Below are 25040 nucleotides of genomic sequence, written 5' to 3' on the forward strand. Positions count from 1 at the left end.
TGCCCAGCGACTTCCCCTTTGACATGCAGCAGGTATCGCAGCGACTGTACTGTCATAGCCTCCTATATACTGACAAAGCCTGGCAGATCGTCTCGAGAAGCAGCCGCCGAAATGAAAAAGGTGGAGCGGCAGACAACGAATGAGAGGAGAGCGACGTTACTGGCACCCCGCTGCGGCGAGACGCCGGAAAACACTTCTGCCGAACGAACAAGTGTTTCGGGCCCTCGCCTCTGCAAAAGATGTGCGCTGACGTCCAGGTTCCCCTAGAGTTCCTGCATAGGCCAGAGTTGCGCGTTCATCTCCGTAGCACCGTCTTTCCTGCACGGAATGTTGATGCCGCTCGTCACGTGACTGAATTCGGCGAATAGCGGCGCCGCACGTTCGAGGCGCGCGGCGTGCTAAAAAGAAGGGGAACGTACGCCGGGGCGCGAGCAGCGTCTACTTTCCTGCACTGCGCTTGATCCGGCTCCTCAAGCGATCGCGAAATCTACAGGAAATCTACGTTCCCCGAGAAATGGCTCCTTGATGATCTGTTCTACCAGATCCTCGCGCTCCGAATCCGCGACCGGGCACTCCATGACTCCGTCGTCCAACTGGCAGGCTTTGTGATTACATACTGCAGAGGAGGCTATAATACCGTACGTTGACACAGGACTGCTTTTTTTTTAACTGGAGACAGCAGGGTGTGTCAGTAAGGGGAGCTACAGCAACGACCATTTAAGAAACGCATCAATAAGATGGCGGCATCAAAAGGTGAGAACACCTAAGAGGGAATCACTGAGGCAGAGTCGAGAACATTCTATTCCACACGCTGCGGTTCTTAAGCTCTCTATGATTTTAAGTGCATTTTAATAACGGCTCACCACTATATGTTTTCCTAGCGAACACGCGAACACTTGGAGCACAGTTAATTTCATATATATTTTAATTAGCTCGAATAGTTAGAGGTGCCAGTAATATCTGGCTCCAATACATATACTGTAATATACAGGGCCTTTTTTAGTCTTTACTACTTTGATTAAAGTGATCCCACGGCCCTATGAAATCGGTGGTAGCTGTGCTAAACGCTCCTCTTTGCGTTGCAAATACCGTATCTTTGCGTGAGTTACGCATTTCGTTATATTGGCGAATAAATGGTCACTTTATCATGAATGGTTTAGTGTAAATATTGACTTACGGATCAACAAAAAACAAAAAAGTGCTAGTTTTAATATTTTCGAAGACATGCCTCTACGCATTCCAAGTTTCTAAAATTGTAATGCACCCAAGACGAGTTCTTATTGTTTTATTGAATAGATAAAGGACGTGTCTCGTTCTGTGTACGCGTTTTTTTTCTTAATTAGCGCACTCACGTTTTCTTTTATTCAAAAAGTGATTTTTTATAGGATTTGAGGTGTCGTAACTCAGTTTTACGTCATAACGCAGCGACGACATCGAAGGGCATGCTCCTGGTAAAGATAGGAACTCAGCACACAAAACAAAAGTATTAGAAGTGACACGCCAGCAGTTCTTTGGTAAACACCACTTTATGATATTAACATTTGAAAGAATTATCTTCACGCGTTGCCTATTTTCTTTTTTATAGAAATAATTCTTGCATCCAGTTAGCTTTTTTTTTAATTGTACTCTAGAGAAATTAGGCAGGTTTTCTGTAGGAATAATGTTGTATTCATATTCATATTTGTATAACCATTTTTAAAAAAAAATTATAATAACATTTTAGAGCTTAGCTGTGTGCGCAAAAAATGGTGCCGGAGAAAAGGACAGCTATTTAAACAACAGTTTTTAATTAGAGATTTTCTCGTTCTTTTTAAAATCATTTTTTATGAAAGTAATTTTTTTTAAACCGGTCTAATTGTACTAAATGTCAAAAATAAATTATGTCGTAGCAGACGACGCGCATTTGCTCCATCTTTTTAAAGGTGGCTGAAATTTGAGGCTGATTAGTTCAGAAAAGTGGCGCTGATTCCCTACCTGGCATAGACGATTTTTGTCTAAATGTGTTCTCGCCCTGCCTCCTCGTTCTTGCAGTGAATAAAAATTATTGTTACGAAAACAAAAGCGAGAAGCGCGTCACAATGGTAACGAGGATTTCTCGAAAGCACCTAGTTCCTATAAATAAGCTATTTAATGCTGCCCGACATGTTCCGACGCCATGAAAGGTACAAATGTTGAATTATCTAAGATAGCAACGACATAGCGCAATTTTTTTTCTGCACTTCACCATAAACAAACAGACAAACTTTAAGATTCCAGCCTTCCAAGCGCACCAGTTCTGTTCTGTCCAACATCGTGCAGAAATTCTTGAGGTTTCAACGTTACCCTACTCCTAGATAACTCACGGCGAGTGTTATGTCCGATTCTTTTTTTTGGCTCAAATCTGACATTCAGCAAAAAGGTCGAATAAACCCGTTTCCCGGGAAGTGGGCTATCAAAAGCGTTATACATGGGCGAGACTATCCCTAGGTCGACTTTATTTTTATTAATTTATATTTAATTTATTGAAATGAGAGTAATTTAAGACGGTCAACTTTCGCAGTTTTGGCTTAATAATGCGACGACTCCGAGCTTCCACTTTGTGCCTTACAACAACCATGACTCTTGTCCTTTGCAAATAATGATAAGCAGTCAGGGCCCACGCGTTAGAAACAGCGTCTAAGACTGGGGTAAAAAAGCACTGCCCAAGCCAGCGCGTGCACGAGCTGAGTGGGACTCAAGCCTCGTCTCAAGCAACGTTACTTGAGCAAGCTCAGTTTCACAGCTCCGCCTGCGACGTCGGCACAGTGGCGGTCACGAAAACCAGCAGCGCTGCAGTCGAGTCTTACTTCCGGATTGTCTAGCTCCTGAAGCTTCAATAGCTATACTTGAGCTTGGGCGGGTCGGCAACTCATACCAACACTTCACAACCCAAGAAAACAGATGTACATAAAAGAAATTTCAAACACTCAAAGAAAAAACACTCACAGTGCGCTGACTCTGATCTCTGTTCAGTTCAGTTCAGAAAGAGTTTTTGGCCGTTTCGAGAGGGAGGGTGGAGCTGAGATCGGTGACTTACAAGCCTGGATCTACGGCCAAGAAGACGGTTTGAGGGGGTTATAATAGGCGGTTGGCCCCGCATCGTGGATGAAATCAACGAGCGTGGTCACAGCCGCCCGACGTTCGTCGGTAGGGCCCTGAGGATGGACCCATAACTCCATGCTAGAGACGTCTGGTGGTGTGTGTTTTCGAAGAATCTCTTCCAGTTACGGGCAGTTTTAGAGTAAGTGGCTTTGGTCGGCAAGAAGGCTGGGGTCTTGACAGAAACTGCAATGGGGTGATGTGGGTGGCGTGGCCCAATGCGCCCTGCGTGCCGGTGTGCATGTGGTGTTTGTGATTATCCTTCGGAGCAGCACCGTTGATCCCCTGTCCATTCCGCTTGAGAGCGGGTTTACTCAGGGGGTCAGGGCTACCCTCAGGGTCTGTCTTGAGGCTTCTTTAACGACTTGTTTTGCCTCCTCAGGGTCGTAGTCGGGGTCTTCGCCATCTTCGCCAAGCTCAGGCGGGAGCGAGTACCCGTGTTCTTGTAGGTGACTTGGCACACTACTGGGCTCGCGGAGGGAATCCAGATACGCGCGGGCCATGCAGTGAGCTTGTTCGTTGCCCTGAATGTCTGCGTGGGCAGGTATCCAGGACAGTTTGATGGTTGTACCGGCTGCAAGTGGGTCGGACGCCATCCGTCGGAATGCCTTAACTCGCTTGCTCGGGGAGTGGTGGGAGCGACATTATATTAATGCAGCCGCAGAGTCGGTGAAAATGTGTAGATGTGTCGGTCGGACTTCCTTCTCGATGATGGTGCGCAGTGGCAGCTGGATAGCTCCAAGTTCTCTTCCCTAGACCAATGTGCCGCCGGCAACGTCTCGGCCATGGTGATTCCTAGGCGGGGAATCACAACCGCAGTGGAGGAAATCGGTTTAGGGAAGGAGACAAAAGCCGCATCAGTGTATAGTGCGAGCTTTTCAATGGTGTCCGTCCACTCTTGGACGAGTTTGCAGTGTTGTCGCACTTGGCAGGCTTGCTTGTCAGGGCGACTGGGCCCGGCTCCCCTTGGTACCGGTCGGTCGTCCACGACACACACGTCGTCGCTCCATGGGGGGTCAACCTCTGGAAGAGTGAAAAGAGCTCTGATATCCGAGCCCATCATCTCTAGGATTTGTCGTCCGGAGGCTGAGTGTTGGAGTCGTTCTAGATGAGCGCGTGCTCTCTCCTCCACGGTTTCTCGAGCCGTGTTGAGCTTTGCGTGTGCCTCGAGCTTGTCCAGCGGTGTATATCGGGGGAGGCCACTGACAATCCGAGCTGCGTTGTTGGTAAGGATTTCCAGTTTCTTCCATTCTGTGTTTGTAAGTCGGTACTGGGGGGTACCGTAGCAGACCCGGGAGGCGATGAGGGTTTTCATCATGCGGCTGGCAACTTTCTTGTCAGCGCTTCCTGTGGTGCCTTTCATCCTTCTAATGAGGTTTAGTGCTGCCTGGCACTGTTGGGTGACCATTGTTAACCAAGCCTTTGTGGTGCCATCCTCATGGAGTTGGAGTCCTAGGATGCGTACCTCAGTCGCTGATCTGATCCGTTGGCCGGGGAGAGTCAAGTGAAGACTTGAGCTAATGTTCGCGCTCTTTCCCGTCTGGGGGCTATGACTACGTAGGTTGTCTTATCCGACGATGCGGTTAAGCCTACGCTTTGTAGGTGACTTTTCACGATGTCGATCCCCCATTGGAGGATGCGCTGTTGTTGCGAAACGTCGCCGCGCACTGTCCAGAGGGAAACGTCGTCCACATAGATGGTGAAGTGGAGGTTGGATACCTGTTGCAGTCGACTGGGGAGACGTGCCATGGCCATATTGAATAGGAGTGGGGACAGAACTGACCCTTGTGGAACTCCTACTTTGTTTGGTCTTGGCGCTGCCAGGTGTTTGCCAATCCGGACGGCGAAGGTGCGAGTCTCGAGGAAAGACTTGATGAAATTTATGGCGTGGCCTTAAATGCCGAGGGCGCGCGCTTCTTGGGCAATTGCCCAGTGTGGGACGCTGTCGAAGGCTTTTTTGACATCGATCGTGACGACTGTTCTGATTTTAAATTTCTGTGGAATGGGCATTGGAATAAGATCTTAGGAGAGTAGGATGAGGCTGTCCTGTGTGGCCAGGCCAGTTCTGAATCCTGTCTGCGTCGGATGAAAGGCTTTCGTCCGCTCCAGATACCAGGCGAGGCGGCCAAGTAGCATTCTCTTCACCAGCTTGCAGACGCAAGAGGTGAGAGAGATTGGACGGGAGTTGGCTAGGGTGGTCGGCTTCTTGCCTGGCTTAAGAATTGGAATAACCGGAGAGTGTTTCTACTGGTCTGGAATGATGGTAGTGCGCCACACTTCGTTAATGTCTTCAAGAAGCCGAGGTTTTGTGGCTTCGGGAAGGTTTCGGAGAATGGCGGTGATTATTCCGTCCGGACCTGGAGCGCCGTTACGTTTCCCGTGGTGCAGAGCGCCCTGTGTCGTTGTCAATTTACTCTTTGTTGCGCCCTGTGTCGTTGTCAATCTACTCTTTGTCCGTGTTTTTTTGGCGCTTATTTGCGCCCTGTGTCGTTGTCAATCTACTCTTTGTCCGTGTTTTTTTGGCGCTTATTTTCCCACGGTGCAGAGCGTCCTCCATATCTCCTCTGGTGAAAGGTTGGTTCATGGGGTCCTTCTCATTGATCTTGACCCTTTCGTATGGGTCTCCCACAGCTGGTGGGGTGCTGGTCGCCGCTGACTGGGGGAAGAGAGTGTCTCCAGCCTCTTGTGCCAGCGTTTCAACCGTCTTGTTTGTCGTGCGTGCGAGCGTGAGGGTCGCTGCGCGGTCCTTTGTTTTGCCCAGCATGGCTCTGCTGACTGTCCATAGTTTTTGAGCCGATGTTTTTTTGTTCCAAGAGCGAGGCACTGAACTCCAGAAACCTTTGCCGATCCAGCTGAACCGCATATTTGCGTGCAGCTACCGTGGCTCTTGTGACCTCCCTCAAGGCTCTCGCGGTTTTCGGGCCTCTTTTGTAGCCTTGTAGAGCCCTCAGCCGCCGAGCCGAGAGATTTAACAGGTGAAGGTCCGCGGTGGAAGTGTCGAGCTTTATTTGTTTCTTCGTGGTCGCGGTTAGGAGGGCCTCCTTGAGGGACTCGAAGACCGTTGGTGCTGTGCTGCTTTGGAGTTCGCTCCAGTACAGATCCCAGTTCACGACATGTGCGAGCCGTTTCCCGGGCTTGGAGGCCGCCGATCCGTCGAGAGCCAGGCCTATCCTGATGGGTAGGTGATCGCTCCGGCGAGTGTCGGCCTCCGGCTTCCAGGTATGGTTGGCCATGTGTGGGTTGTCTGTCCAGGTGAGATCTGGGGTGGTGTGTTTCTGCCGAGCGTTGCAGCTCAGCAGTGTCTTCCTCCCTGCGGTGTTCAGCAGGGTGTAACGGTAGTGGGTCATCTCATCCAAAAGATTTTGGCCTGCCGAGGTGTTCTGGGCGTTGCCCCACGCTGTGTCTTGGAGGTTGAAGTCTCCCCGGACTGTCTTCTGCTCTTTTGGGTAAGGAACATTGAGGTGTGCAATCCATCCGTGATCCCTGGGTTCCCTGACGGAAGCCCGAGGTCGGTAATACACGGACACCAGAATGACAGGAATCTCTTGCTGGGTAGTTCGGACGGCTGCCAATTCCTGATGTTCCGTGCGCCATTGTTGAATGTCGATCTTGTGCTCCGGCCAGTGTTTCTTGAGGTAGGCCTTGACTTGTCTTTCACGGCCTCCGTACTGGCCCGCCCTAATGGACGGTTATCGAGGAATTTGCGTAGGTCTTATAGCCGGTCAGCTTGACGGCGACACAGTAGACTTTTTGCAGTAGGTAGGCGTCTGGACGTTCCTGTGGTTTGTTATGATGCTTGGTTTTGAGTTCTGCGGCACGTAGCCGCAAACCTCGGCAGTTCCACTGAGTAACGTGTACTTCCATGCTGGGGGGTTCGGGTTGCTATGTGCGGCAGTGCCCATTTGGGCAGCGATGACCGTGAAGAGCTGGAGCAGCATGGCAGGGTCGATGGTAATCGTGGTAGGAGGAGTTAGCTGGGGCGAAATCTGTTGACCGTCTTCCCGCTTCTTGCGGTAGTCTTGTCATTTTCGCTTTGAGTTGACTTAAGACCCCGAAGGAGTGGCACGCCGTCGCGCCGCCTCTCGAATTTTGCGGAGAATATCAAGTCTCCTTGGGCAGTATTTGTCTGTAGCCAGGTGTAAATTCTTTCCGCACATTTGACAGAAAGGGATGGGGGAAGGGCAGGTCTGGTTTCCTTGGTCGTCCTTTGTCTCTTCGTGGGGCTTGCCGCACGTGGAGCAGACCTGTGGTTCTGGACAGTTGTCCGGATTGTGGCCGATCTTATGACAGTTGCCGCAGGTCACAGCTCGTGCCCTGTACTCGTACACTTGCAGGACGCTGCTCCTGTACTAGACGTGTCTGGGTAGATGGGCTCCCTGGAAGGTGAGAAGTGCAGTATGGCCTCCTCGGCTCATCGGCCCAGCTGCCACAACCACTTACCCCTCTGTCTCCAGGCCTGCCAACAGTGAAACATTGTCTTCTCCCTGGTCCATGCCATAGATGACACCGCGGATTTGGTTGTTGCATACTGGCTTGTATGCCTGGATGGGTAGAGGGGGTTTCCCAGCGATATGGATTTCGGTATGGCCAAAAAGGGTTTGAGCGGTGGCCTCGGAGTTTACCATGAAGGTTATTGCGTTAGTTTTCTTGATGGTTTTAATGGAGACCGCACTCGGTGCTAGCTTGACGGAGGCGGTGGTGGCCTCCATTAGCCCTTTTTTTTGGAGAGTTGTGACGTGTGCCTTGGTCTTCGGGTGCAGTGTGATTATGTGGTGCTCTTGCGTCTTCGGTGTAGGCGGGAAGTCTACGGTGCGCGTGTTGAGGCATGCTCTCGCGCGTGCTGAGGCATGCTCTCTTGGCCGCTTTTTCGAAAGCTTTGTCTCCCATGGGTGGGGCGAGTTGTGATCGTTGTTGGTGCTTTTTTTCTCTGTTAGCTGTGAAGGTGAACAGCGACGTTGAGGCCGCGGAAGCTTCATCAGAGCAAGAGGAGAGCCTACTTGGGGAAGGATTGTGGGCAGCTGCTGCCGCCGACGGGGTCATTTCTGACGACCCCGTTTCCATTTCTTGGTCGCCGGGCGCGTGGTGATCAATGGCGACGTCGGCGTTGTTGAGTTTTTCTTTGTGGTTTTCGTGGCGGGATGGTGGTGGTTTGCCCGCGTTAGGCTTTGGAGTGGACGAGGCTTGGTTTGATGGATCCTTAGTCAGGCCGAGTTTCGAGTTGTGTTTCAAACGGACCTCGGAAATCTCCGCCTGAAGGCAGGGGTGCATGTCGGCTTCGGATGCTTGTTCGAGGTAGCGGCCTACCATCGATTTGCAGAAGTTGAGCATACCCTGCGGCAGGGCGTGGGCGGGCTGGCGCTGGGATGCTGTCACGGCGGTGGATACGGCCGGTGTTGAAGCCCGTTGGAACCATGGCGAAGTGGCCGGGCTGATGGGTGTCGCAAGTTCTCGTTGAGCCGGTGGCTGGGCCAAGGACTGGCGTAGAACTGCAGCAAATGCGGCTGCAACTTTGTCGGCCATTATCGACTTGCGCGCGCTGGGTTGTGTTAGAGAGAATCGAAAGGACACGTCCTTCCTAGTCGGCGGTTAAGCGCGCGGTCCTCTGATCTCTGTGGTGTATTACGCTTCATCTTCATCATTTGTTTTTTTGATATTATACATATGAAAGTAAAAAAAAAGAAGAAAAGAAAAAAGGAAAGCAAGCTCTCAACCCGGTGGTAGTAGACGACGCGTTGGACAGGGAAGCAAGATCCGACTGCAGCGCCGCTAGTTCTTGTGACCGCCACATAGGCCAATCGCCTCTGCAGGCGAGAATAGACCATTTCCAGGATTTTCAAGCGCCCCGGTTCGCACTCAAGGAATCATGGGAACGGAGTTCCTTCAGCTTCCTGTTCAGAAAAAGTTTATTGACGTCGATTCAATGGAACTGGACACATACATAATACACACACGGGTCTTTAAGTTTATAGTTATTGGATCCTTCGATACATTGGGTACAGTTCACACGAGAACTGAACACACTATGTTATCCTTCACGCAAAAATAGCGTACCAAAGGCACTGATTCAGGAAAAAAAAAGATACGTGAGGCGAGATAAAAACGGCAAACTCGGATGCCATTACGGTAAAGGCCCTATCACACCAAGGGAAGTGGCGTGAAAGAAAGAAGGGTTCGGCCGTTGGCCAAACGGACGTAGAGGCAGGACCATCGTCTCAGGAACTCCTGCTCTCCCAGCCAAAAGAGTTCGTGGTCTAGATAACGATACAAGAAACCACGAAGACGGGACAGCAGAGGCAACATGGCTCGCGTACGACGCTGCTGGCCCACTGCAGCACAACGATTTTGCCAAAGCACATGCTGGCCGACTGCTAATAGGAGGAGGGCGAAGCCTCCTCGAGGATAGCGGCGGCCCGAGACGTAGTGCACAATGTCCAGATTGCGAAAACCATGGTGCTCGAGGCGCCAAAATGAACGCGCAACGCTGCAATTCGCAAAAACGTGGGAGTTCGTCTCCACTTCTCCACAGTACGGGCACCGGGAATCGGGCACCATGCCCCAACGTTGCAGACGATCCCTTGTCGGAAGAACCCCCCATCCTCGGCGCCACTCGAGGTCCTCCACGGGCCCAGGAAGACGGCGGGAAACTAAGGAGTCCCACGGAAAAGCGTTTGCCCGTACTCGCTCATCAGCTGTGATCCGCGTCAAGCAGACCTCCTCAACTATACGAGCCTGTGGCTCGTCTCGCACCATTAGGTCTGGCACCATTTTGCCTAAATCCTCTTGAAAAGTTACCACCGTTTGGTAGAAACGGGGTGTAATCTCAGCGCTCGGGTAGAGGTTTCCTAGAGTACAAGGCACGAGCCTTCGACACGAGGGACCCAAGAAATACAATGCCAAACAGCGCGCCGGGTTTTCTGTGTCGTCAAGCACCCCCAAGATGGTGCGAAGCGCGAGTACTCGCGACATGGTATCGATACAAGGCATTCCCCTTCCTCCGAGTGACGTCGAGAGGCGGATGACAGCTCTGGTCACGAGCTCCGTGCCCTGGCCCCAGTAAAACCTAAAAAGGCAAGTCGTTACACGCCGGCAAAAAGGAGGCGGAGGGAGGCCGACATGGGCCGCATAAAAAAGTTGACCGCAAAAAACTGCTCTCACAAGATACGCCCTGTCGCGAAGCGACAAAGCAAACGTTTCCGCCACGGCAACTTGGCGCTCGACCGCAGTGATTATAGTCTCCCACGTGCGTGGCGACACTCCACAAGAGTCAAAAAACACTCCTAGGACACGAACCACGGCTACAATTTGGATGTCTGCATGTAAGGAAGGAGGGGAGCTTCCGAAACGAAGAGCTTGGCTTTTGGAGGTGGTCAAACGCGCTCCCGAAAGGAAACTGTACCCTGAAGAAATCTGCGCAGTGGACTCAAAGCTCTGCGAGTCACGCAAAGACAAACTAACATCGTCGGCGTACGCGCTAACAGCGACATTACCGCGGCCGGGTAGCGGAAAGCCGCGTATACGGGAGCAAGACGCAAGGCGTCGGAGGAGAGGGTCCAGACTTAGGACGTAAAGCAGAGGAGACAGGGGGCAACCCTTCCTTACTCCTCTTGTCACGGAAAAGGGAGCAAGGATCCCCCCATTTACTTGGAGATGGCTTCTCAGCCCACTGTACAGAGATCGCAGCAAGTCTATAAAAGCGTCAGGAAATTCAAAAACTTTCAAAACTTCAAACAAAAAACAGTGCTCGACTCGATCGAAAGCCTTGGCGTGATCGAGAGAGACGAAGCACCCTGACAGGTGTGTAAAATTGGCGTACAAAAAAAGATCCCGCGTGAAGGACAGGGACGAAAAGATGTTCCTGTCGGGTATGGAACACGTCTGTGTTGGGCTTACAACATGGGGCAAAATGTGGCGCAGACGGGAAACAAGCAGCGACGTCAGCAACTTGTAGTCGGGTGTTCAAAAGCGTTATGGGCCGCCACGCCGAAGGGTCCGACGATAAGCCACTTTCCTTAGGGACAAGCACCACGCGACCACGTTTGAATGATGGCGGAACGGCGCCGGTTTCCAGAATACCGTTGACCAGCTGGACAAGAGGGACCCCGAATATTTCCCAAAAAAAAAAACGTAAAATTCGGCTGGCAAGCCATCGGGCCCTGGGGCAAACCCAGTCTTCATAGCACGAAGGACCTCGAAAAGTTCATCGCTGTCGGTGGGACGCACCAGAGACGAGGCCAAGAACTCGGGGCAAGCAGGAACGTCGCCATAAAACTGGCGAACTTTCTCAGCAAAGTTTTCAGATGCAAGTTGATCCGAACAAAAAAGTTGTGAAAAGAAATCTCTGGAAACCGTGTCTATGTCGTGTGGATCGTCCGAAAAGCTCCCGTCCGCAACTTGGACATTATGAATAAAAGGCGGTCCGCCTCCACCAGTTCGCACGGCGCGGAGGCACCGAAGAACCTCTGGGTCATCCACAGGCCGGTCCTGCAGTCGCTGCTTGGCACCCGTTCGCGAGGACAAGCGTAAAAGGCGCTGGTGTCGATCACGGACGACCGCTAGGTATTCCGACATCAGGTGTGTGCGCGCGCCTCCACGCTGCACTGCGCGGATGCGGTTGACAACCTCGTTTAGAGCGTCGGTGGTCCTGCGTCGAAGCATCTTCCCCGCTGCTGTTGCAAGAAAACGGCAGTCAGCCTTGATTCCATCCCACCGGGTGTGAGACAGGGGAACGACCGTCAGTGACAGCCCTATAGATCGACGCAGGCTCGAAAGGGCTTGGTCATCTCGCAGAAGGAAGGCGTCCATTCTCTATGTGTCACCTCGCGGTTGCAAAAAACTGGAGACGTCGAAAACAATGGACACCGGGCGATGGTCCGAAATGTAGCCAGCGGCTGTCGGAAAAGAAAGCACCGTGCAGGTGCTTTCTTGAGCAGCTAGGCAGGAAGGAACATATACCCGATCTAGACGGCTCGACGAGGATCCTCGAGACCACATGGACATGTACGCCGTTCCATTCAACTCCAGCCAGCCATCTCGCAAACTGTAGAGCGTAAGTATTCGTACAAGCTCACGGGCATTCGAAGTGGGACGCCCGCTTTCAGGGCCGCGAACATCTCGAACAGAATCTTTTACACAATTGAAGTCCCCGCAAAGCAAAAAGGAACCGTCGTCGGGAACATATTGAAAAAGACTGCTAAAAAAACCGTTAGACGCCGAAGCACGCGCAGGCGCCTAAACACTCGCTACCCGAAACTTAGCATGACCCACAAAAAAAGAAGTATACAAGGACGCGGTCGTCAGGATCACAAAGAGAAAAAGCGCCTCTGAGGAAACAAGTGCGATGGGTAATTTTCGACAACTCCATGGTTACGCAGTCATAGAGACATCTACACAAGGGAAAGAGTGGCCACTCGAGCCGTTTCGCGGCCGAGCGTTTAGTTTTCTCACCGACCGCTAAGTGGTGCCAGTGTGCCAAAGAATAAAAATATTTCGTGAGGTTTGTTATAAATAAATACTCAAGTTTTAATTTTATTATATTTAAAATTGTTGCAAGTATCATAAAAGGTGAAAGAGTTTTTGTTTCCTACATTAAGAAGATCACGTGATGTACGGGCCAGTTCCGGTTCCTGCAGTTGCTCTGAGAAAGCGGCTGGCGTGGCTAAAGCGGGACGGACGGATGGACGCGTGCGCGCCTGGACGGCGTGACCGCATCGTGCCTGACACCTGTCAACGCGTTTTGTGCTGAGCACATGTGAGCACAACGTGGATATTGTCTGCGCCTCACAGGTTTCTTCAGAAAGTAAGACGTTTTCTCATTTCTTTGTTATTGCTTAGCCGCGAGCAAAACACCGCGTGCGCATACATGGGCAAGAGAAAAAAGCGAACTGTATTGTGTCCGTTGGTTTTACCCGTTATTTGCATGCTCGGAGGTCCAACAGACGCTGCGAAATAAACCTCAGACAGCAGCCGGCTTTTCCCGTGTGTGTTATTATTGTTACATGGGCTGCGCTATCGTACTAAGAGCTACGAATATTTGTGTTTATATCTTACATTTTGTTCTTTCTCAGATGCCCTCCGGTTGCTACTACGGTAGCTACTGCTGAGTCGCATGGTGCAAAAACAACGGTAAAACGCAATTTTTCCGAATACCACGTGACGCAAGGTAGGTTGGCGTGAGCTCCTTCTTGTCAATAGTTCCTTAAAACCATTTGCATACTTGAGCATATAAAAAAATCCCAATAATTTATTTTTCTTCACAATATAATTAATTACTAGAATGCGCTTTTAAATCAAGCGCTAAAGTTGACTGGATGCCTTAACTGTAATGTGGGGATTTTGGCTAAGCGATCTTAGGTCAGTTATACTAATTTTAGTACTCACTTACCACTTCGTCTTTGAAGATAAAAACTGACAAACTAATCTTATAAGACAAAATTGTTAAGGAAAAGAAGCAGCCCTTGATTTGTCTCATACATAGCTTGAATGTATCGTTTTTAATGTGGCTCTAAATTGGGGTTATAAATGTGCTGCTTCATGATGGGGTGAATTTTCGTGTTTTTTTAATGTGGCTCTAAATTTGAGTTATAAAAGCGCTGCTTCATGGTGGGGTGAATATTGCTCTCTACTGATACTGTCTTTTCCTAAAGAAATGTGAATGTGCACCTGCTGGTAATTAGCTATAAAATGACCTGTTGTTGGGCGAGTTGGGGAACGTTAAAAATCATGTTTTTTTGTGCGAAAGGACAAACACAAGGGTGGACAACAAGCACAAGCGTGCTTGTGCTTGTTGTACTCTCTTGTGTTCGTCCTCTCGCGCAAAAACCATGATATCTTAGTTTAGCTACTTTTTCACTACTCTAGAGCAGGAGCCCAAATTTGTCTGTGTGCGTTGAGACATACAAAGCAAACCTGCCAAATAAGAATATGTCCCCATCGCTTGCAAGAGGAGCCAAAATGTCCAAGAGAGGGTTGCTGATTGGCATCTAACATTTTGTTCCAAAGTGTACATTTAACACATTTGAAAATAATATATATTCCAGGTCAAAGGCTTGGCTCGACTATGCCAAGAGGTGCGATCTTCTTGGAAAGTCTGCTTCGCAAGTCTATGCCACCTATCGCGTCTGCAGTGATCACTTCACTGCAAAAGATTTTATGGACCTAGGGCAAACAACCCTAGTGCGATCAGCTGTGCCTATTGTTCGTCCTCCCATAAACTGGGCACCTGCGATAGGTGATTGTAATAATGTGTTTCTCTCATATACACAAAGGTACCAGTAACTTCTCTATGTACGCTAATAAGCCCATTCTTCCAGGTCCCACTCAGGCAACCAGCTCATCTGGCCCTTCACTCCACTGCAGCTCCGTCGCAGCGAGCCGTGCTGTGCTTGGTAAGAGGTTATCTCGTCATGGTGCACTTCTGTGTCTAATAATGAAACCTTTCCAGACCAGGCAGGGCCCGACAGACTGCAGAATTCACCCCTCCTATGCAGCTCCGCAGTAATGCACTCTGCAGCACTCGGTAATATAGTTATTTTAAAGCACCAGCCTGTGCCTAATACGCGCACTCTTCCAGACCCAAGTCGGGCAACCAGCTCTTCTGGTCTTTTCGCTGGCCACTGTGGTCCAGGTCAACACTGTAAGTGTCCCATTTTGCTTTAGCCACTTTTTGAAACATATTTGTGTGAACCTACATAGCCAGTAGATAATACAATATGTCCCAGAAAGATCAGTTTAAAGAATTCTAGGTCCCTTTATAAGCTATTGTCTTTGCTTCGTGTGTGTGGCATACCGATCTAACCATTTGTATTACTAATGACTGGGGAGGTGTGTGAAAATGGAACACACATATCAGGCGGAGGTTTCAAGAGAATTTGTCATGGCTGTTTTGTGTTTTTCATGCTATTTCAGCCTTTCGAACTTGCAAGGTTATCAAGGATTTTACGTGAAGACATTTAGTACAAAACATTTTACATGACTAGTAAAAGAATAACGTAATTGGTGGTCAGAAGTTTCACTGGCTTTGACAGTGCTTAAATTGTAAAGCACAATAAGAAAATTCATGCTTCACTCCACACCTTACCTGGTATGCTACTGGTTAGTGGTGCTTGTACTGGTTAAATCGTATCGCACTTATTGCAACAGTTTTTAATCTAACTGACTTGTTGCCATTTTTATAGCTGGTCCAAACCATCCTGCACCTGTTTGCCGCAAGCTCACGAAAAGGCCCGAGGACGTTATCAAGCGACTCCAGGCGAGATTTTCCAACTACAAAAAGACGATAGCCAGACTGCGGAAACAGCAGCTGAAGACGCCTCAGGCAGCTTCTCAAGCTTGTGGCATTCGCCCTTTTGGGGCTGTCACCACTTAGCAACACAGAGGGTTCGTTGGGTCCGGATAAAGACGTGTTTATTGACTGCAATGTCAGCACGCTTCGCTCTTAGACAATGAAAAGTCTGGGCGCTGGCTCAATTGCCAGTACCACCCGGTCGGTTTCCCGCGCTGCCGCATTAGACAGATTCACGGGAAGTCGGAGGCCCACAAAGAAAAACCGAGCTCCGTAGAGCCAGGGCCTCCGCCGACGAGAGCCCCTGGCCCACCTTCGGGGCCAGCTTATGTAGCCTCGGAGAATGGACGCGCCCGGGGAGGCCACTAGCAGTCGCGTCCATCATAGCTCTCAAGGGTGTGCCGAAGGCGCGTTCACCCAAATGGGCAAGGGAGAGCCGGCCCCTTCGGGGAATTCGGCCTCGTGGTTCCTTGTATCCGGGAGGCCGACGCCATTGGTGACGACGACTCCCACGGCTTGCTTGAAGCTAGGCCTGGATAGGGATAGAGGGAACCCAATGGTTCCCACAAGCTCTGGAAATAATTCGGCCTCATGTTTCTGAAGAGGTATTTCACCTCATATCATCGCATATAAAGAATAGGTCGAAGGGCAAGGGGAAGCGATTTCCACTGTGGCTGAAGAAATTTGCGCTCCATCTGAATTTTCATGGACCGCGGGCATACCGATTTATGTCTTCAGCGTTCACGCTACCATCTCAGCGTTCACTACGAAGGTGGCTCGCCAATGTCAAAATGACACCAGGTATCATTCCAGGCATCATGTCATCGATTGCGTCAAAAACAAAGTCATGGAATGAACGCGACCGCATTTGTACTTTAGTGTTTGACGAGATGATATTGAAAAAGAACTTGTCATACGATGTGGCGCAGGATGTTGTCCTCGGATTTGCAGATGATGGTGTTGAGCGAACTTCCAGTATTGCTGACAGAGCCCAGGTTTTCCTCCTCTCTGGAGTTTCTAGGAGGTGGGTGCAACCTGTAGCATACACTATTGGGCATACGTCAACACCATCCTCTGTTACTCGTAACCTGCTTATATCATTGATTGAGCAGCTGAAGGACATTGACATTACTATCAAAGCAGTGGTGTGTGACCAGGGTGCCTCCAACGTAAGTTTGGCGCATCAACTTGGAGTGTCTGTTGAGCAGCCATTCTTCAAAGTAAGAAATGAAAGTGTCTATCTTATTTTTGATGTGCCGTACGTGATAAAGACGACCCGTAACAACCTGCAAGCCCACAAGCTTCACATCGGGAGTGAAACTGTAGACTGGAACTACATTGTGCAACTTTACCACTCCACGCACGAGATGCGACTACGATTAGCCCCGAAACTGACAGACCGGCATATTTACCAGAAACCTTTCAGTAAAATAAAGGTGAAACGTGCGACTCAGGTCCTCAGTTCATCAGTGTGCGTTGCACTTTTAGCTCTTGTGTATGCCAGACAGCTCCCTGAGGCGGCCATGTGCACGGCATACTTTTGTGACCGTATGGACAAACTTTTTGACTGTCTTAACAGCTCGAGACCAAAAAAAATCTGAACAAAAGTTACGCTATGCGATTAGCAAGGGCGACACTGAAATCGTTGATTTCCTTTGCAACCAACTTCCATGGGTGGCAGCCTGGAAGTTTGAGGGTAGACGGCAGCTACAAACAGTCACTGGGTGGCAGGTTACTATCAGGGCCGTCCTCATGCTCTGGGAAGATATTTCTGAGAAATATAACTTCAGCTTTCTTTTGACACGGCAACTGCAGCAAGATGCCCTCGAAAATATTTTTGGGCAGATGAGGCAACAACACGGCTGCAACACCAATCCTGATGTGTATCGGTTTACTTGTGGACTGAGGCACATTGGGATTAGGAAGCTCCTAAAACTCTCGGAAAAGGGAAATGTTGAAGATGACAACACTAACCTCCTTCAGGAGATTCCCCGTTTTCACTAGAGACAACCTCAATCGCTGATGCCGTGGGATGTGCCCCCGTGGACGACTTCCCTTCATTGGACGATATTTCTGAACTTGCATCAAGTAAAGACTCTAACATAATAGACGACTCTGATACATATTATGTTGCAGGATTTCTAATCAAGCTGTTCCTGGAAAAAAGTTCACAGGGTTCTCTCTGTTCTGGGTCACTGAGGGAAGGGTCTGACAACTTGAACTGGCCCCACCAAGATTTTACGATGCTTAAAGCCTTTCATGTTCCAGGAAAGATGTTCGGCAAGTGAACTGTGCCTTCGGAGGCTACTTTCGCTTACATTCAGAGCCTGGAATTTTACTTTATGCGTGTTATAGAAAGCGTAGCACACCTCCGCAATATTTGTGATGTTTTGTATCACCATCTGTCGCGTATTGGTTTTTTGCATTTATGCTCCGAGGAGTGTCAGCGGAGGTTTTTGAAGATGTTTTGCAGGGTGCGGTTGTGCTGGCATGTGCGCTTTATTAATCGAAACTCGGAAAAAGTTCGGTTTCATTCTTCTGTTGCTGGCGCTCAACTCGAGAAGTTCAAAGCTTAGTATGGTATGGTGTTTCAGGCGCCTATGAAAGAACGATTTTTAATTGGGTTGTGCAGTTTGCATGCCGATTATATTTCTGGCTTTTTTGCACTTTATAATGCAAGACATAGTTTTTTTATATACGGGATGAGGACGTTTTGTAGCAAAGTGATCTTTAAAGGGTGCGTGCGTGGAGTATATGCCGAACATGTCCGATATGTTAAGGTTTTAATCAATGTGCCTTGTATATTGACCAAATGTTGTATGATTACTTTGGTAACCGATTTTTGTATATTTTTATAACCTAACACTGTTAGGTGGTTTGACCTTAGCTGCCTGTTCTTGCTGTAATTTCCCACAGGCCCTGTACTAGCATTGCTATATTTTCTGCTGTACACACATTGTGTTGAATATGCATGGGAATGTTGAATATTCCCTGGGCCTTTATGAGGTCCTTTTTATTAGCCTACGAGAAGTGTTAGGCTACTAAATAGTGAAGTGTATATTGACATTGAATCTGTTTCTTTCAATTCTGTGCAGTCTAGGCTGTACTCTAATAGCCTAAACGACCTAATCTTCGTGTGGACCTAATTTTCGCCAATATCGCGATTTGATCAAGTTCACAAGAAATTGGTAATGTGAATAAGTTGCCCTATGGACATAAATACATGCAATGTCACCCACGGTGGTGAAAGTTTGTGCCCGTGAAATATTCCCGAAACTGGCACATCGCTAAATGTCGAGCTCGCAACAATAAAGTCGCTTAGAGTAGTTGTTAATGATAGCTATGGCAACATGCCCACATTACTGAAACTGCTCAGCATTGTGACAACCAATGATTAATTCAATCAAACCGTTTAGCATCACTGGAAAGTTCTGGTTTGGAGTGTTGGCAAATGTGGGACTCTTGTAACGTTTCTTATTGATATGAATGTGTGTGCCCTCATGAAGAATACTTCGCGATTCTGAATTGTCCAAGTCTGTTTATGATTGACCTAAAAATAAATCATTCTGAAGCACTTTTTGTTGTTGCCTGAAAATACTTCGTAAACACGTAAACAAACGGAAGCAGTATGACAAGAATAGATATCTTAATATTTCATAGCAGTAAAGACAATAATTTTTGCTCTTTCGTGGTGTGAAGCTTTTTATCAGAAGCATTTGTTCCATCAAGTAAGAAAAGCCGTGCGACAGCACGCTCGGCAAAAAAAGCGCCGGAAACGAAACCGAAACCACCGGAACCGGAATTAAGAGTAAGCTTTTCTCATCGACCGTTTGGCGCGCTAGTTGGTATACGGGACGCTCGGGCCTACGGCAGCGTCCGCTGTTTACCGTGTGTAGATTACTCTATGACGCAGTTTTTGACCGTAATTTGAGGTAACCCTGAACAAGCACCTGATATGCCCCAAGGACCTTTCATATCACTTCTAAACTTGCTTGTCAACGTCAGCATTCTCGATATTGCGAATGCGGTCCACCTTTCAACCTGACTGAGCTGCAAAAATCGCTTACAATATTATCATTCTCGTGATTGTTGTTTGAGCAGGAAGTGCTAAAAAAGCTGATAATTCACAACAAAAAAAAAAAAAAACAGAGTTAAGCTGGGAGCCCGCGCGGTTGTTTATAACATATTTAGATTTTCTAACTTAATATCAGCATGATAATAATGTAAGAGATTTCTGCAGCCCATCCAGGTTGAAGGGTGGACAGCATGCACAAAATCAAAAACGCTGACATTGAGAAGAAATTTTAAAAGCGATATGACAGGTCAGTGGGGTATATCAGGCGCTTGTTCAGAGTGACTCCGAATTACGCTCGAAACCACTGTCAGCCGAATGTATCAAAGGGAGTTCCCGGATGGGGGTATAGGGGCGCCGCGTCGGTGGCTTCTCTCTCTCGTACGTCCATCCAAAGAGCAGATTTGTCGGTCTACCCAACCGACTCCGACCAATCTCTCATGCTTATATTCCCCGCTATGATTTTCAGCGCCAGCGTCTTGTATATAATCTTAACTACCGAAACCGAAACACCTCTGGGCTCTTCCGACCAATCATCAGTAAGGGCGAAAGCAAGGCAAACGAGCGTTTTTTTGTTTTTTTTTTGCGCGCGCGTAATTTCTTGTTTTTAAACCATTTCACGCGTGTTGAAACCGAAAGTGCAGATTTTACGGCACTACAGAATACGGAGCTGATTAGAGAAGTCTCTAGTTTGGCGGAGATTCTGCCGAGCGTGTTGTTTGTCTCATGTCGAGGATTTAGGGAATCCACTGCGAGGCAAAGTGGTGCAACAATTCTTCGAAAAAAAAAAACAACTCAGAGTGCTCACGAAAAAATATTCAGAGTGCAAGCGAGCTGGTGTAAGTTGAACATGATTGTGAGCCTGAGACTGGGGCAGAAAAGAGAACACAACAGAAGGTACAAGAAGGCAGAAGGTAGAGTTGAGACGTTGCCTCCTCTTTTTCTACCTTTTCTTGTGTTGTCTTTTCTTCCCCAGTCTCAGGTTTACAATTAAGTTCGGAGTGCTCATTCTTCCGATTTCCGACAGACGACAGGTGATCCTCTATATCAAACGTTTTTGCCAGCGTTCGAAACTGGAAGCATTGAAATATACGATATTCCTCAATCTTTTCATTAGAGCATCGAAATGGATTGCTTATGCAAATCGTCAAGACCTCAGAAGCCGGCCGATGAGCAAGCTGTGCCAGCGTCGTCTGTGGAGCGAGCACTTTGACGTTACCGTATTTGCCAGCTATAGGAAGTCTCGTTTGAGGAAGAATGCGTGCCCCACCGTTCTTGTGACTAACCCAATGGTGCAAGAACTGGTTCCCCCAGGTGAGCTGTTGTCAGAGCAATCTTCAGTTAATTCGTCAGCTTCGTGTTTATACCTTAGTTTAGAGTACCGAAAAGCACCCACAGTCAGATACATAGTCACTCCAAAATATTAGGTGTTGTTTCTTCTTTGCGTTGCCAATTAACAAGTTTGTTTATGGTTTATTTATCGTTTATTATGGAGCTCGCATGCAACCATGTGTTAGTTAACTTAAAATGCAAGCCTCGGAAATAAGAAGGGAACTGAAATTTCTGGTTGGAGAGTGGCAGCGCAATATATTCTGCATAATGCTGAAGAGGTTTATTTGTTACATAATACGAGGAAAGCACGTTTCAAACTCCTAATGTGATCTGCACATTTCGAAAAGCGTATCCCTCGGTTAATTTTGTAGAGTTCTTCGCGCATGGTTCCGAGTCGGATGCCGGCTGCAGTTCATCTAAGGAATATTTTATATTACTCTGTGAATCCTTCCAAAAAACATTTTTTTATATTGTTCGTCAACTAATTTATTGTTATAATTAAGTGTATTTCATTGCCCTTGTTCAGTTATGCCATCCCAACCTCCGCAAGACGCTCCCCAATAGCAACAAATGAAGGGGCCCCACCTTGGTGAGACTTCGTACCGACATGTTATCAGTCGAAGGCTTTTAAAGGGTCACATAAGAGCAATAAAAGGACAACTGGCAATTGCTAAAGTCACGTGTCATTTCTTCTGTTCTTCTTTAGCTGTTCCATCACCACCACAGGACGCTCCTCAAGAGCAAGAAAGGCAGGTGCCCTTAGTGTTAGTATAGTTCCTAGTGTTTTTAGTTATTAAAACATTTTAGTGCTCACAATTTGCGCTTATTAATTGTATCTTTTTATGTAACTTTCGATATTTGCAGAACAGTTTTTATTTAGTCAACTTAAATAGTACATATTATTTGTTCTTCTTTCGTAGTCCCATGAGCGACCCTCCTAGACGCTGGTCCTGAGGAAGGAGGGACCGGGCCCCACCACGGTGAGACATTTGTAAAGAATGGGATAGTCAAACCGACTACTGTAGACGACTTGATTTTCGCGAAAACCTAATTTTCGCGAATTCCCATTGCCTCGCGATAATAAGAACCCGCGAATTTTTCCAAAACTTCAGCTTTGACCTAAACCGCGAATTATATTGAGCCCGCGAAAAATAAGTCGTTTACTATATAGCATAACGATATGTTTGGTGTAGGCTGCTGTTGATATACTTCTGATGCAATTTTAGTCCGCTTCTAATCACAAGTAACGCGGTGCGGAGCTGTGCGCCTATAACAACAAAAACAAAACTTTGCAGAGTTTTTTTATTTTTATTTTATTATTATTATTATTATTTTGGGGGGGCGGGGGGGGGGGGTCAGGATTAAACTTTGAGTGATAAAAAATCAGAAGAAAATTAACGTCTGTGTTGATGTCAATCGCACAGTGCGAGATTTGTGAACGTGCGGCTTTCTCCTTTGAAGTTCTTGCAGCTCCGAGCTCGACGAGTACGGCGTTGGAGCATCGCACGTCACGGTGTCGCTGACGGGGAAGTTGGGAAAGTCAAACAGCTGTACTGATTGGGGCTCTCCTATCTCTTCTGGCCGCACAAACCATGAGGTCCGTTTTTCTTTGCGTTTGCAATTGGCAGCTGGCTACACCAAGGTGCCTAACTTCACAGTAGTTGCTGATCGAATTAATATAGTGCAGAGTTTGTGTTCTTTATGAGTTTTCTTCGAAGTATAGTTTCTTTGAAGCTTATGTCACAATATTTAGTTTAGTGAGCTCACAACAAGTATTAATTGCTCTTTTTACAACAGTCTTTTCAAACACCCCATGACACTCCTCGGGAGCAAGGGGAAAGACCCGTCCTCCACCTTGGTGAAAAAGAAATCCAATTTCTTTGTGATACTTTCATTCAGAAACACATGAGTAATAATTCGCCTTGTAGTTCTTGCTATTTTCTCTTGGTTAATTACAGAGTATAATAATGTATTTACATAGCTTCCAAAAATTCGTGTTGTTTTATTCCAATTGAAACTTACAGCTGTTGATGTAGCATATGGTAATGTTAAAATTTCAACATTCAGCAAAAATTAAATGTAAGTATTTATTACTTCGTTCAGGCTTAAAATCTTGTACTTTACAAGGTAGACATATATTTAGAACTTTATATTTTTAATTAGACGTATGTTTCTGGAATGTCGGCTCATACTTTACAAAAAATGTTTATTTCCTTTCATGAGTAGTCTCATCACCACTTCCTCAAGCCACAATTCATGAGCGACAGGAGCAGGGTCCACTCGTTAATTAGATGAAGAACATCTCCTTACTGGTATTTCTAATCATAAAAGCATGAATTGCAGGGTGCATAACTGGTGTTCTTTGCTCATGTATCTTAAAGTAACCTTTGATGCTTGTAAAATAGAGCAGAACTTCGGGAACTTACAAGTTACGTTTGCAATTTCTTTTCGTCAGTTGCCCCGGATGATCCTCAAGATGAAGAGGCCCAAGGGCCCCACTTTGGTGAGAACCAGAGATTTTACTTACTGCTGTTACCAACCATAACAGCATAATATATTTTAGCGCAAGTTAAGGCAGTCAGTCTTTTATAGCGCAGTAAACTTGAATTGGTGGTGGAAGCTGGAATGTAGGTACAGTGTGTAATGAAAGCACATCAAAATTAGCTAGGCCTCAAAAAAACAACAAGAATGGTGGCAAAGATAAAAACGATATGTGGTCAAAGTCAGAAACAGCTGAAAGGAAATAGTAGAGCATAGATGAAAGTATGGCCATGCATAAGTGCTTTGTGGTGTCTTAAAATCACTTTCCCCTGCAGGTGCTTGGCTGTTTTCTCGTTTAGTTATGCCTAGTCACAGAGAAGTAACTTCACCATGATAGCTGTACCGAATTCCGCTTAATCTAAAGCTAAAGAGCGGTTAATTTCTAAAGGTTACACTAACTTTCTTTAACAGATACCCGCCCGAGGACGTCGATGGGCAGCACTGCGGCCGCCGTAGCTGGCCCTTCGTCAAGCAGCACGGCTGATTTAAAAGCAACCCAAACAACCAGCACAGCTGATCGCAGAGCAACCCCAAAGAGGCTATTTGGAAGACCCAAGAAACCGTACACACCCCGCGCAAGGAGCACATTGGCACACTTAAGAAAAACGAGAGATGGATTGCACAGAAGCCTTTTTAAGGCATCGCAGAAAACTGATTTCGCTGATTTGATGAGACATCAGGTCCTTAACAGTGCATCGAAATTCATTTCCAAAGGAGCACTTGATCTTTTCAAAATTCAGTTGCATTTGTAGCCTATGAACTAGTTCGGACGAAGATGGCCTGATGAGTTCAAACCTTTTGCCCTAAACCTCTACTTCCAGAGCAGCAGGGCTTACAAGTACCTTGCCAAGTACTTGAGCTTGCCATCAGTTAGGTCGCTGAAGAACTGGCTGTCTCGAATCGCTATGCACCCTGGAGTTGTTCCCAGTCTCATCACAACTGTTCTAATCAAATTACACGATTGGCCACTTAAAGATCAAGCATGCATTCTGATGTTCGACGAAATTTCCCTCAAAGAAAATTCCTTTCTATGACTCTAAATCCGATATCATACATGGCTTTACAGACGACGGTAAGGAGCGAACTGCTGATGTTGCTAATTCAGGTTTGGTTGTTATGCTGGCAGGTATCTCTAAGTCCTGGGTTCAACCAATGGCTTTCACCTATCAAAAACAAAAGTTTCTGCTGGATGTCTTCACGACTTGTTGACAGACATCATTCAAAGTCTGACTTCTCAAGGAATCTTTGTGAAGTCTGCGTTATGTTACCAGGGAGCCAGTAATTGCGCTCTTGCACGAATGCTGGGTGTCACACCAGACCATTCGTTCTTCTTTGTTGGTGACAACCAGGTCTACTTCCTCTTTGACACACCTCACCTCCTCAAGTGTGCACGAAACAACCTTCACAAGCATGACCTCAGCATTGGAAAAACATTGATATCATGGAAATATATTGTTGACTTCTACAAACACACGCATCGTGTGCGGTTGCGATTGGCACAAAAAACTTACGGACAGGCACATCTATCAGACCCCATTTGGGAACATGAAGGGGAAATTTGCTGCGCAGGTTTTAGTGACACCCTCTCTGGCGCACTTGCGAGTTTCATTTCCTTCAATCAGCTGCCTCCTGAGGCTCAGGCCACATGCGACTTCCTTGAAGAAATGGACCAAATTTTTTATTCGCTAAACAGCCAAA

At 47.5% G+C, this 25040-nt stretch overlaps 1 protein-coding gene across 1 annotated transcript; it reads left to right on the plus strand.

The window, feature by feature from the left end:
• Positions 1–14356: 14356 nt before the first annotated feature.
• On the plus strand, positions 14357–16485 carry LOC120841401 (the record flags this gene model as incomplete). The annotated part of the gene is made up of 4 exons (XM_040212294.1): positions 14357–14381; positions 14687–14749; positions 15291–15446; positions 15968–16485. Coding segments are annotated over exons 1-4 (762 nt in total), but the record flags the coding sequence as incomplete, so codon positions are not given.
• Positions 16486–25040: the final 8555 nt, after the last annotated feature.

Source organism: Ixodes scapularis, unplaced genomic scaffold (genome assembly GCF_016920785.2).
Source record: "Ixodes scapularis isolate PalLabHiFi unplaced genomic scaffold, ASM1692078v2 PGA_scaffold6__148_contigs__length_123643588, whole genome shotgun sequence".
Taxonomy (NCBI): domain Eukaryota; kingdom Metazoa; phylum Arthropoda; class Arachnida; order Ixodida; family Ixodidae; genus Ixodes; species Ixodes scapularis.